Source organism: Larus michahellis, chromosome 1 (genome assembly GCF_964199755.1).
Source record: "Larus michahellis chromosome 1, bLarMic1.1, whole genome shotgun sequence".
NCBI classification, from domain to species: Eukaryota; Metazoa; Chordata; class Aves; order Charadriiformes; family Laridae; genus Larus; species Larus michahellis.
This window is the reverse complement of record NC_133896.1, coordinates 69,968,381-69,982,929: the sequence shown is the minus strand read 5'-3', so window position 1 is coordinate 69,982,929 and position 14,549 is coordinate 69,968,381. Positions and strand designations below refer to the sequence as shown.

The 14,549-nt window shown below is 38.6% G+C and overlaps 1 protein-coding gene across 7 annotated transcripts in view; it reads left to right on the top strand.

Moving 5' to 3' along the window:
- Positions 1 to 14,549, top strand: part of EPS8 (EGFR pathway substrate 8, signaling adaptor) — a 139,063-nt gene that overhangs the window by 92,864 nt on the left and 31,650 nt on the right. For 4 of the 7 annotated variants that reach the window (XM_074585456.1, XM_074585465.1, XM_074585475.1 and 1 more), the window contains exons 5-10: positions 4,565 to 4,632; positions 6,588 to 6,749; positions 6,948 to 7,097; positions 9,407 to 9,489; positions 11,571 to 11,707; positions 13,511 to 13,584. In XM_074585456.1, the coding sequence (XP_074441557.1) occupies positions 4,565 to 4,632; positions 6,588 to 6,749; positions 6,948 to 7,097; positions 9,407 to 9,489; positions 11,571 to 11,707; positions 13,511 to 13,584 (674 nt within the window). Of the gene's footprint in view, positions 1 to 4,564; positions 4,633 to 6,587; positions 7,098 to 9,406; positions 9,490 to 11,570; positions 11,708 to 13,510; positions 13,585 to 14,549 lie in introns of all 7 variants that reach the window. The other 3 variants (XM_074585430.1, XM_074585421.1, XM_074585439.1) reach the window with 1 other exon arrangement.

Below are 14,549 nucleotides of genomic sequence, written 5' to 3'. Positions count from 1 at the left end.
ACATGAGACAGCGGGAAGAGTATTAGTTTCTGCAGATCAGTGTTTCTGTTCCTTTGAAAGGTTTAGTAGCTAGTAGATATTACAGTCAGGACCTATGAGTGAAATGCTGTGCTTCTTTTAAGTTTATTGCCCTTGCCTTGTGAGAGGTTTTTTGCTCAAATTCCTCTGGGTTGCATTAGCTATAGATTGTGATTAAGAATTTAATTTAAGTGTCTTCTGCTGTGATCCTTTTTTATTTTTTTATTTTTTTTTTGCTTTGTCAGAGGGAAAATACTTTAGGTAAATTATGTGCAGCATGTCAGCAGGGTTTGAGCTAACTGCGGTATTAAGGCTGCATTGCATGTCACATGTTGGGTATAAGAGCTGCAGTAAGTAGAATAAATAAAAAAACCTCAATAATTTTGATAGTTTTATACATCCTATCTGGAAGTCTCTGATGCAGAATTTCGTTTTAGCTTCAATAACTGTCTTCATGCACGAAGGCACCCATGAGAGGCTGAGACTGATTAGGAGAGTGAAATGGAGCATACAAACACTATTTTTTTTTTTCGGTCTTGGGGGTTGATCCCAGCCAGCAGTTAAGGACCTACCCAGATGCTTGCTCATTCCCCATGTCTCCTCCCTGCGGCGGGATAGGGGAGATAATCGAATCGAGGTAAAGACAGCTTAATAGGTGAAGGAAAGAGGGGTGAGGGAAAAAACCTGAAAAAACCCCCCAAGTGACACAAAGATAATCACTCACCACCTCCCACAAGCAAACCAATGCCCAGACAGTCTCTGACCAAGGGCTACTTTGGAAAGACTACCTGTCGGTTTTGTTGCTGAGCGTGACATTATACAGTATGGTCAGTTGGGGTCAGCTGTCCCAGCTGTGTCCCCCTCCCAACCTCTTGTGCACCCCCAGCCTACTCACTGGGGTGGCAGAGTGAGAAATAGAGAAGGCCTTGACACTCTTCAGCAATAGCTAAAACATCCCAATGTTATCAACGCTGTTTTGGTCACAAATCCGTAACACAGCACCATACAGGCTGCTGTGAAGAAAATTAACTCCATCCCAGCTAGGCCCAGTACGTTCAGCAAGTCAGCAAATTCTGTTGCTCCTTTTCAATAGTAGGGTGTGAGTTATTTGCATTTGAAGATCATGTAGTAAGTCAAGAGGCATTTTCAGGGTTTCTGTAAAAGCAGTCAGATTAATATTGATGAATAATAATAAGCCACTTTGATATGTGAAAGAGTTGAGGAGCTGGAAGCTACATTTCAAGAAGAATAGCAATGGACAACTCTGTAGGAAAAGAAGAAAAATAAGGAGCTGTATATGGATGAAAAAGCCTGTGAGACTCATGCTCGGATATATCTGACGTGGCAGGGGAAACGCGGAAGTGGTGTAGGAAGAAGTGGCAGACTCTTGAGTCATCTGGGTAGAGAAGGATGCAGAACGGGTTTGCAGACTTATATCAATTTTGCTGGAAGTTCGAGGCAGTGGAGCACATTAGCAGAAGGGGGTGCAAAAGGGTTTGTGTCCTCCTTTCTGAGGGCAAGGTTTGTAGGTAGAATGTGGGACATGAGCCAAGCAGTAGGAGAAAGCAGAGGCCGAGATTTGAGATACTGGGAAAAACCATGGGGAAGGGGATACATTCTAGATGCCAGTCCCCCTTTCTTTTTTTTTTTTTCTTTTTTTTTTATGTTATGTTCATATTATCTTAGGAGGACTTTATTTATAATTTCAGGATGGAGTGGTTACCAGTAGTATCTACCTCCAGCTCCTCTATAGCAATGTTGACAAAATTCACCATTCACAGCTGCTGTAGACTACTTCTTAGCTCATTCAAAGCCACAGAAAAATTTGGACAATGCCCTTAATAACATGCTTTAACTTTTGGTCAGCGCCGAAGTGGTCAGCAGTTGGACTAGATGATTGTTGTAGGTCCATTCCAACTGAAGTTATCCTCTCCCTCTCCCTCTCCTCTCCTCTTTGTTTATTAACACAAACATGGATTGGATTTTGCTAATTGGAAATTTTATTGAAATTCTTGTTACTATTCTGTTGTAATTAAGAATGCAGAACTTGAGGGGCTCTCCTTGGCTCTCAAGTGTAGGCAACCACAGATTTTATTAGCATTCAGGAAGCTCTGAATAGAAACACTATTGTTTTCACCATGACAGAGTGTGTTGAAAACCTTGCCATCATGTCTATTGTGAGCGTTAGGGCTGCTCTGCAGAAGAGGATGTGTTAATCAGTGCTAGAAATGGTTTTGGATATCCTGTCTTAACACAAGAAAAAAATTGTATGTGAAGCAGAGCAAGGAATCTCTTGCAAAAGTTACTCTCTTCTTCTTAATTCCTTTGTTTATTTAAAACAACTCTAACTGGTTTTGTTTGCCGGATTTATAAACCTTACAGTGGATGTAAAATTTCTTATCCTGGTTTAATTTGATATTGTTAAAAAAATAATACTTTTGTTCCCCTGCAAAAGATAATGGCAGTCAAAGCTGAATATTTGATGCATTGTTAATTGAAAGAAGTGACTTTTTTTAAAAGCATATATTCTGTCATACTGGACAGCATTAACTATCATTTACAATCCATAACAGAAGACTTAACCGATCCCCTTGGAGATACAAATAATTCTATGGGGTTAAACTAGATACTGCATTTTAATTCCCTTGTTTTGTTAGGAACAGATGGACTTTACTTCTTCAGATCATCATCCAAACAAAAAAAGAAAGGTAGCAAATCAGACAGTACTGCTTTACTGACTGTTTTGTTGGGTTGTGCATGTGTGTGTGTGTGTGTCTGTTGAGGTTAAAAAGAAAATCAACCAATAAAATACTTTAAGTAACATGCTGCAAAAGCAGAAATAGTAGTTACGGTTGGAATCAATGCGGATCATCTTCCCTGGGATTTCAGACTAGTGGATGATGAAAGTAAGACACCTATTTTGAAATATTCACACACCTAGTTAAAAATTCTGATAATCCTTGGTGTTCTTGAATTTGGCTGATTGCACTGCACACTTCTCTTACTAAAGCAAGCTGAGTAGCTGCTGTGCAGGAGCCGGTTGGCTCTGTTGCGTGAGCAGTGTTTGTCATGGGAGGGGGGCTTCAAGCTAGGGAGGGATTTCAGAAACTGTATTTCTTTACATGAAAGTCACCGAGAACTGGAGAGATAATGCTGTGATTATAAAAGGTGACAAATACTTCTACAAGTGACATCTGAAAATGAGGGCACTGCTGTCATTGGCAGCACCTGAAATACCCGTATGAAGGAACCCTGGTCAGAGAAGAGCCTTTTACAGGGTGGCTTTTCTGGTGTCCTCACTGCAGATCTCTGTATGTCACAGATCATGTGCTTGGTAGTAGTTAGCTTTTTTTTTTTTTTTTTGTTTTTTTTGTTTTTCAAAAAGTGACTTACCTTTCCTGTCAACAGAATCATATGCTTTTATTTTCCCCCATCATGCTCCACGTATGATGAAATAGATGTATTCTGTATGTACATCAGGTACTCTCTTTCCAAACAAAATCAAACTGCCTATTTTACTTGAAGATCAGAAATCGAGTTATGAAATGGAGAGAAAAGGATCGCCTACTTTGCAGAGTCTCCTTGGTCCTCCCTCAGCTGAGCCTCCTGGTGACTTCTTTCCTTAGGCAAAGCTCCTGATGTTCCAGATTGGGCACTTAAGTGGTTATGATGAAAAAAGAGAAAAACCCTCCGAATATTGCAGTCAAATTTTTTCCACTAAAACTGAAAAGTTTTCTTCAGTATTCATCTAAATTCATCATTTTGTGATGCGGGTGTGTGTCTTGTCTCCATCTTGCATTTTCCTTTCCTGCCTCTCCTGATTTGATATTAATTTATTGTATGGAGTAAAAGGCAAATGATGTTTCTGATTTTGCAGCATTGTGTTTTGTTCAGCTGAAAAATATTTCTGTTTAGAGATATTTGGTGTGCATTTCTCTGCTGCAGCTTTTGGCTTTTTGTTTTTCTTTTCGTGTTTTTTTTTTTTCTTTCTCCCTTCTTTTGTCTCTACTTTCCATGCATATTTTTACATTAGTTATTCATCAAATTGAATACTTTGGGAAGAAATAAAGGATGAGTCAGGTCTTCTTTGTGCGGGGCTTTGTTGTTTTGCAGATTTAACATGAAAATTATATGTATATCAGAAAATACTTTTGCTTTTAAGTGCATTCATACAAATAAGGTAAGCCTGCTGCTAGTTATCATATTGCTACCAAAGTGACAAGCCAGTCATTTTAATAATCGGGCTTCCCAATGAAGCATTTTCAGTCAGAACACTGCTCCCCTCCGGTGTCCTGACTCACTGGGAGGAGACAACTGGCTTTTGTTTGCACCCACTGGCACTCCCTTAACGTTGTTGACGTAAGTATGATCCCTGTGCTGGACTGTGTGGGGGTGAAGGTTTTTTCTGTCAAAATACAGAAATTAACAGCAGCTTGTCTTCTGTTTTCATATGTACAACTAGGCTTAAGCGTCTCTGAGAAGTGTTCAAAACAGCATGATAAGAAGTTGAATGAATAATTACTCTTTCTTTTCCTCCCATCTCTAGAACAAAGAAAGAATTATGCACGAGACAGCGCCAGCAGCATATCTGAAACTTCGCAGTATCACGTAGAGGTGAGACGACGAGCAATATACCAATTCTAGCTTTCAGTTACACACAGTTATTTTTGCCTACACGGTTTTTGAGGATACATATGCTTGAAGGCACATACATCTTCCAAAATATCCTGCCAGCCCGAGGTCACTTCAGAATAGATTACTCTGAAACGTCTCAAATTCTATAGCTTTGCCATAATGAGCTAAAATTTTGATGTGGAAGAATGTAAGCAAAGTTGTGTGTAGTTTGGCAGAGGGACAGGACTTCTCAACGGGGTATCGATTCAATGTGTTATGCTGCCCTGTCTCTGAACCTGCCTTGTTGCCAGGACGAGGCAGAGCTGAAAAGTCCTGTGCTGTTGGCGAGACGCACGGGATGATATTTAAAATGAATGCTTTGATCAGTTATAATCATCAGAGGTGACAGAATATCCAGAAAGAGCTGCGCATTAACCCGTAAAAGCCCCAGTTAGTCTCCTGTGTAGCAGTTAAACAAATATATTCTCCCTGCACAGATTCTTCCCCAGTGTGAAGTGTAAAGTATCTTATTTACTGTCATAAGCTGCTTTGCAGAATTACCGCATGCTGCTGTCATGTTTTATCCAGAAGTAGATACATTTAAAATACTCAGCAAAGTAAGCCTGGGTGCCCACACGTAGCCTTCTAAGGACTTCTGGATGCAATGCCTCATTCTTGTAGTCTTACGTGGGTACAAACTTTCTCCCGCTGCCATCAGACCACTGCCATGGGTTAAGCCAAATACCATAGATTGTGAGGTCTTTTTTGCTGGGTTTTCAATTAGCTGTAAATTGTGAGATCGTCTGCAGAAAAGTCTTAATTTCAAGTGCCTCTATCCTATGATCAGCTTGCAAATGAATACTTGTGTTGCTTCTAATTGTCTGACAGTATTTTTCTTTGGTTTCTTCATAACAGTTTTGGTACTGTACTGGCATAAAAATTAGTACTTGTATTTGAAGTATAAGCATTCCTGTGTGAGCAGTCAGTAGAGAGTTTGTTTCTCTTTACTTTTTTAATACTTTGATTATATGCGGTTTATATCTACTCTCTTGTCTGTCATTACTAAGTGTTGTTATCCTATAATAGAAGAAAGCACGCTTAATTCTTTTTTATTTTAAACTTCTTTAGAAGATAGGTGTGCAGGCATATATTAAAATTGGTTCAGGTTGGATGAGCGTAACCATATCTTCAATAAGAATATGAAGGTAGATTTGCACCTGGATAAAATGAAATAATTTTATGGGTTGTATTGCATGGTTGCCATGTTGAAGGAGAAATTGTCCAAACCATAATAGCAGGGAAACTAGTTGAGGTGATGTACATGAGGTAGTATTTAATTTCTAGACTGTTCATTGAATCTGGAGAATATTCCAAGTTTCTGATGAGCAAAAGTAGCTAGTATATTACATTTCTACTGCAATCCGCATAAAAGAAGCCACTAGCCTGTCCATAAGGTATCCCAGTCAGATGCAAGGCCATCATGGTTACCATCAGCACGCTAGCTGGCAGCTCTGGAAGAGATGAGGACACTCCAGGTCAGGGTAGTGGTGGAGGTACATAGGCAGGGTGTTTCTGGGAAGCTTCTGCTGACGATGCCTGGATTCAGCTTGCCAAGTGAGACAGGTTTTCACTCCTCAAGAGAGCTAATTAAATACTCAGGGTTTAATTCTAGCTGTGATACCTGAAAGATGTCAGAATATACCTTCAAGTCTAACCATTTACTGTAGTGAGGAAATGACAGAGGATGACAAACAGTGAGTTACGAAAATCTGTTGAGTTAAAATGACATTATGGACTAAACAACCTCTCCTATGGCTTATTGGTGGGATCTGTCATATACAAAGGCACTTTTATTCATGAATAATTTGTATTGCTATTTCCTGGCAATTTGAATACTGTCACAGCCTAGGAATTATGAATTACAATTTTTTTTAAACGTATGTCCCATTCACTAGCACTTGACCACCTTTGTTCTGGACCGAAAAGAGGCAATGATTACAGTAGATGATGGAATAAGGAAGCTGAAATTGCTGGATGCCAAAGGCAAAGTGTGGACTCAAGATATGATTCTTCAAGTGGATGACAAAGCTGTCAGTTTGGTGGACTTGGAATCAAAGGTAAGATCTGTGAGTGGCAGTCTCATTTTCAGAGAGAGAGAGAAAAAGGGAACAGGCAGAAAAATGATGTATGTGAGATTTGGTATTTTAATTAGCTTATTATCACTTTCCCTTTTTAACTCATGCAGCTTTTCTGAGATCAGGACTGTATATAGTAAGGTGGTGTTTTGTTTTTTTTTTTTTTTCCTCTTCTGGCAGAATGAACTGGAGAATTTTCCTTTAAGCACAATTCAGCATTGCCAAGCTGTGATGAATGCGTGCAGTTACAATTCAATTCTTGCATTAGTATGTAAAGAACCAACCCAAAACAAGCCTGATTTGCATCTTTTCCAATGTGATGAGATTAAGGTAAGGTAGTAATAGAGATCTGCTATGACTTACTTGAATAGGGGAAATTTTATGAATTGGCAAATACAATCAAATGAGCTTATTAATAGAAAATAATTCTGTTCTTTTATTCTTATAAATATGCTTCAACTTTATTGCATTTATGATATCAGCACTACGTATAGTGTGTTGGTAAATGTAGCATAGTATGTCTTGCAAGAGAGTAGTTCTGCATGTAAGCTGAATTTTTAGTGCATGTGCAAATGTGTCATTACTGTAAACATTGATTCTTGGGCTCTGTAGCTGTTCGTTTAGGTTTGCACATGAGTAAAGCTCTGGAATACGTATATGGTTTGCATTCGTGCTTCTGAAGACGGTGGTGTAAAATAGTTTATCTCAAACTTATAATCTGCAAAGAACTTATCCGAGCCCTGAGTCCTACCTAGACTTTCCCCTTTTCTGCTTTTTTTGTCACTGAACAATTAAACCTTCTCTACGTTCGCACCTCTCTGGAACTCTGCTCTGCTGGAGAGATAATGAAAAGGAAAATATTACTTTTAGGAGGGGAAAAACAAGGAAAGAGATTGTCTCTGATTAAAGTATTTCCCTCAAGCATAAATATCTTTTTTAATGTATTCTGCAATACTTCTTTATTTCCAGCATTATTCATTTTAATTTCTGTTAGTTATTCTATATACTTTAAATTCTAATTGATAATTTCATGGGCGTTTTTAAATTCCTTTAGTAGTTTATATCATTGTCTTAAAAAACATTGCTAATCACATTGTGCAGCCTTTTTGAAACTGGTACAGTAGGAGTGATGTGAAAACAACCGTTTAATTGTGTGACTGGTTGCACTGTATTTGCTGTTTCAATGGAAACTGGGATCCTGTGAGAAGATCAGGCTGCGGTATGTTAAATAACACAGGGATCCTCATTGAGGTCTGGTTGGACCCAGCCTCCCAAGGTTTAGAGATGGTCTCTTTTCTTCAGACTTTAATCTTTTGAAGTTTTTCCTCTGTCTACAATTAAAAATGCAGAGCACATAAGCATGACTTGGAAATCCAGGATCCCCCTTTTCTTCTGAGGTTTTGTTCGACTCTGTGACCGTACCCTAGGTTTTGTTCCTTACCCATGAAACTTGGCTGGTTTTGAAAGGATAGGTCTTTCTCCCTTGCCTTTTTCCGGTTCTTAATCAGAAGTTACCATGAACCTCAGGAGCCTCTGCAATAGAAATTCCAATGTATATTTATAAACAAAAAATTGTTAAATAAGAGTATTTATTATACTCTTATTTATATTTATAAAGATTTATATTGATAAATAAATATCAAGAGTATGATTAATGGAATGCTTCTGGTTTTAAGTTCCTCAAATCTGCTTAAGTTTTTTTCTATTAAGTCTTCAACCGTAATGTATCTCTAGTCCATATTCTGTAGTGCAATTCATTATAGCCTGAGAAGTCTGTTAATCCCTTTAGATCCTAAATTCAACAAAGTCTTCTGGTCCCAGCAGAAGTTACATATTCCTCGCCAAAAGTTGCATGGTTCTTCACCATGAGAGGACCAAGACAGATGTGGGCCTTGTATAGCGAGCCAGACACTGACAGATTTGGGCTTTGACAGCCTGCGTAGGAAATTAATTTGTCAGCTGAAGACGTGTAACAGAGCATTCTAAATCCTACGAGAAGCTGTGACCTATTTAATGCAAGATCTATTAAAATAATGCCTTAGACGTGCATCAAAATTTCACTTGTGGGCCACTGGTGGAGGCAGACTGCAGTTATGAAGATGCAGGAGCCTACAGATTAGGAAACGTTCTGGAAAATTCATCTTCTATTAAATCAAAGAGAAGTTGGAGGATATTGTTATTTCTTAAAGGAAACTGTATAACTACAAGTTATTTTCGAATCCTTTCTGCTGCTACTGCCTATAGTAGTTTTGCTGCTATTATCTATAGTAGATTTTTTTTATAGTATGTCTTTCAACTAACATGGTTGAGAAAAACAAAAATGACATACACAGAGGGGAAAAAATAGCGTATTCAATAATGGCTGACTTGAGATAATTACCTCTGTTCAGACAAATTTGGTGTCTAGATGACATACTCATCTGATGACTGTGCTGGAAATTGGAACAGTGACAAAAATACCAACTCCCAGTCAATAGCATTGTGTGTTTCTTCATTCTGTTTAGGTGTAAAATAATTTCTCCTAGAACTTTTAAATAAATGGGATTTGATGAGGGATTCTGGAATCTAAAGATGCCCTAAAAAATAGTGAACAAGGAGATATAGATGATAACTGATGTTTTCTGCTTCTGTCTCTCTAGGCTAGCTTTATTCATGAAGATATTGAAAGTGCAATCAGTGACAGCAAGAGTGGGAAACAAAAGAAGAGGCTTGAAACACTGAGGTAAAGACCTAACTCCTTGGCAGTATATAGGATCACCAAATAGTGTTACAGCATTCAGAAGCTCTCGAAGTCTGTCTTTGTTAGTCTTTGTTGCTAGTTGATAACATACTTCCAAACCCACATGTAGAGGCCTTGCTTTAATAATTATCTTATGCTGTCTCGATTTGTAGCATCACTCTTACCTTTCCCAATTCCACCTTAGTGATGGGAAGATCAATCAATACGGGTTGCCGGAGAATATCATTGCATGCCTCAGTTCTGCGTACCAGTCAAGTAGTTCAGAATTTAAATTAAAAATATAAATGCCCCATAAATCCAAGTAAGTACGATTCTGATAAAAGGTTTGGGGATCTAAAGATGTTAAATGAAACAGCAACTGAAGATTGAATAATCTTCCCACCTGCCTGTTTAATGATGCTGAAGACTCCTTGTTTCCCTGGTAGCAAAAACTTCTCTGCCAGTAAGAAAACATGGGGGAAAAAGAGTCTGTTGAGTTCAGAGAAGATTTATGTAGAAATGAGAAGTAGCCAACAGAGGTATAATAACAAGGGCATGAATATATTTGATACTGAATGGTTATGGTAATAGTCTGTTGAAAAGTTAGTATGCAACCACGTCCTGATAGTATCTCTCAATAACACTGAGTTTTGTGGTCCAGATAGAGAAGTCTTTGCTGGACAAAAATCATTAAGTAAAAATGACACCGTTGTATGAACAAGTTTATAGCAGTCTTAGTAACTATTAAATTCTGATGTGCATCTCATGAAGTTTTCCTCGAGTAATGGGCACTCCTATAAAAACAAAACAAAACCTGAGCTGCGTCTAACTTTACCTGTAGGCTTAAAATTAAATAAGCACACTTTTCTGTTTGTGGGTCTGTAACAACAAGTATAAGCACAAAGTGGTAATCCAGGAGGACTCAAACACATTGGATGTACTGGGAAACTGATGAGATTTAATTGGGCAAAGAATGTAGGTCAGTACATCTAGAGGAAAAAATAATCTGCGATATCAGTCTCTGCGGGCTGTGAGGCCAAGTGGTCATTAGTGCGTGACAGCTTAGCGCCGGTTACTTGCTGACGTATCAATACGTGCTGATGGGGGTCACAGGGAGAGACCCTCGTCCCTGACATGGCATTGTGGAGTCACTGCAAGGTTGCTGACAAGTAGAAGTGCAGGACGTGCAGAGAAGAGTGCCCAGGAGACCGGAGGAAGGAATGGTGATGGATACATCATTTTTTATTCGGTGTCCAAAGACCAAATAACACCTGACATTTCGTGGTGGTGTTGAATGCCACGAATGAGATGGGATTATAAAGAGAAGAATTTAAGGTGAAGATCTTGCTTTTAAGTAGGGACATGGGGAAGGGATGGCATGTGTGCGTGACAGGAGTTGTTGGGATTTTTCTGTCTGTTGGTGTGAAGTTGCAGAATGACTTCAAAAACATGTTTCCTTATGGTATTTAAAACTACATTAAGAATGGGAAAACTGAAAAATTGCAGGTGGCAGCTGTGATACAGTCTATGATGGGATGGTACACTTGTATCAAGACAGGATGAACAGGCCACTGATACAAAAAGGAAAAACAACCTGTAAATTTAATAGGTTTTGTTGGTAGAGCTTTGTGAAACAGGCAGTCGACAACCTGTCAAATTTAGGGACTAGATAAGCATCTTGTGGCAGCTGAAAGGGAACTTCTAATGAAAAATTTCACACAAAATGGAAGTCCTGCCAGTAAAGTGCATGTGGTGGTAAAAATTCCACCTACTAAACCCAAGCAGCTGAACTTGCCTGTGTAAACCGGCAGATCTCTAGACGTCATGTTCTGTGGCACTCCTTGGGGATTTCCCATGTGGCAAGGTGACAAATGTTTGCTAACCCCATCATGGACTGAGTTTCCTGCTGTGTTTAACATATTTACACACCATGGTCTTGAGCGCTGCTTACTTGGCAAGCCCATAGTATGCTCAACAGTAGAAGGAGGTCCTTGTAAAGCCTCCTTGTCTTCTCTGATTAAGCACTAGAAAATAGACTCTTTTTCCTTCAAGTGTCACTTCTGGGCTTTCTTCTCTTCCTCTAGGATGATATCCAAAGCTGACAGCACCATCCCTCCACCGCCGCAGGCACCTGCCCCTGTGCCACCGGGGACCATCACCCAGGTGGACGTCAGAAGCCGCGTGGCAGCGTGGTCCGCATGGGCCGCTGAGCAGGGAGACTGTGAGTATTTCTGGGAGACCGCCACCTCAAGTGTGGTAGCAAACTGTTGTTCTGGGCAGTAACTTTTTATGATCCTTGGTAATAACGAAAATAGTTTGGAAAGACTACTTTTGTAAAGATTACAGCAATTGAATGCAGACATGGAAATGGTTGTACGAGGTCAGCCCTCTGTCCTTGCTGAGAGCAGGCAGGATTATTTTCCCAGTCTGGTTTGAAATGCCCCAAGCCACTGTTGCCTGATCTGGGGAATAAGACCTGACTGTCATAATCTGACTTGTCATTTACTTGCACTTACCCGTTTTCTGAATTTCTGTTCAGAGCTTCTTTTATTTGTGTTTAGCTGGGTGGGGGTGGGGCTACGGATTCTAACCTGGGCTTTTTTGGGAACATTCACGGTAATCAGTACTGTCATAACTCTAGTAATTTAGTGATGGTCTCTTTAGTAATAGGGAAAGCGTAGGCCAGATATTTCAGACAATTAAAAAAATATAATCATGGATTAAAAGGTGACTAGAGATCAGCATTATTTATTTATTTTATATTTATCTAGTTCTTTTTATGTTTTTTTTTTTTAAAGCCCTAACCGAGAAATATTGTAGCATTTCTGATGGGTTTGGATTTTTTTTTGTTGTTTTGTTTTTTGGGGTTTTTTTTAAATCTCTAATGGAAACATTTTTATTTTGATCAGATTTCTTTGACAAAAATATTCTTTAGAAATAATAAATTTCCTGCTGTAAAACAGACTGTATTAAGGGAATAATCTTGGTTAAAGTGAGGCCTTTTTTGGTCTGGGTTAATTTTTGTTGCCTTTTTTTATAATAGATACTAAAATTTTAGAATTAGAAGTCATTAACCACAGAGTCTTTATTATTTGTGGTTTATTAAACTGTATCACTCAACAAAGTACACAACTATGCAAGGAAAAAACTAAAAATGTTCAGAGAAACCTGTAATGTTAAGAATGTTTTTGTCCTCTAATCTGCAGTCTTACATGTATCTTGAGTAAAGGCTAGTTTGTTCTTCCGTTTAAGGACTTCTCAACTTCAGAAAAGTTTAATGAGTTTGTCAAGTGATCTGTCTTGCCAGACCACTTGTGGACCTGAGTTCCTGCAGTTCCTGCTATTCTAGTCATGTGGATCTTTCCTAAAACATATTTATTAAAATCCCACCTTTTCACAAAAGCAATACGGTATTTACTGTGACTTAAAAATGCAAAACTTGTCCTTTCTCAAAATGTTAACCCTTATTGTTCTAGAATAGAAGTCACTGACTCTGTATTTGGAAATACCTGTTTTATCACATCATTACCTCCCCTCATTTCTGTGTTGCCAGACTTGGTCTCTCTGTCCAAATTCCTACATTCCTTTTTTGCTTATTCCCTTCTACATCAAAATTAGTTTGAAGTCATAGCTACAGTCTTCCTTCTTGCTTACCTCCGCTGGAGTAGCTTTCAGCATATTTTGCAAAATGGCATGATTTCTCAGTACGTTGTATTTATAATCTGCCATTTTCTGATGTAATATTTTTGATTTAAACCTTGGGACCACATTTCTGTGGTTAACTTCATTTATGCAGCAAAGTTGACTGGAAGCATACACCTAAGCTTTTTGTGTGAGATGTGGCAGGATCAGGCATTAGGGTGCAAGATTTTCAGGTGGTGTGGGGTCCCTGCAAATTGAATGGGACAAACGTTGTCCATCGTTTTCTCACAGCAGTATGGTTTCAAACTTAAGCTGTATAGGAGGTGTTGGTTACTAATTCTGCGTATATGGATGTCTTATTCTCTTCTTCCCTTTTCCACAGTTGAAAAACATAAACAATACCACGATCATGAAGAAACAGCAGAGATGATAGCAGCCAGGATTGACAGAGATGTTGTAAGTGAGAAACTGCAAGCAACATTGCTTAATGTCTGTGAAATTTTGCATCTCTACTTTGTGGGAAGACTTTCCCCACGTGGGAAACTCAGTTCTGGAGGAAAGCTTTCCAGACAGCCTGTGTTTGCGGGGTAGACCTTAAAAATGAGTAGGCAGTCATTCTTTTTCCTTTTTTCTCTCTTTTTTAAAGAGGAAAAAAGAAAGTACTGAATGTTGATGCAAAGTTTCCTGCTTTGAAGCTAGAAATATAAGTACTAATTTTATGTGGTAGACCAAATTCAGTAAACCGTGTAAGGATAAACTCCATTAATTTAGTGGGACTTAGATATGTGCAATATCTAGAAAATGAACATACGGTCATTTCTGATATTGCTATAAACAACAAAATTGGGCAGGTCTTATGTGGTAGGCAATATCCAGTATTGCCCTATTTGTCACTTCTAACTTTCTATTTTTCCACTTGGCAGCATCCAAGGGTCTTGAGGAAAGCAGGTTGGGGCCTGCTGAATTGGTGTATACATGTTTGCCCCGGGGGGTCCTTATGCTCCTCCATGTGCTCTTTGAAAGCAATTCTTCAAAGAGTACTTCTAAAAACTGCATTCTGACATTCAACGAACAGCTTAATATTTTGTACTAAAGAAGATTATGAAGTTAAATTGTTTAGGAGAATGCTATTCTACACAAATAATTAGAATTTTTTCATGTGTTGTGAGAGAAAATGTAACGTGTGAATGAATTGTGTAACTCTGGTCTGAATTTAATAATCTTGATGCTTATATTTTAAAAAACTTACACTGGCCCTAAGTTTCTAAAAATCTAAGATTTAAAATACTTTACGGGTGTGTAAAATTAAGAACAGCAATATTCTAGCATGGACTCTAGCTTCTGAAGGAGCTCTTGGTGTCTGAGGGTGTAGTCATTTTGATTTCTGGAGTATTTCTGCTATAGGTTCTGTAGAGAAACTG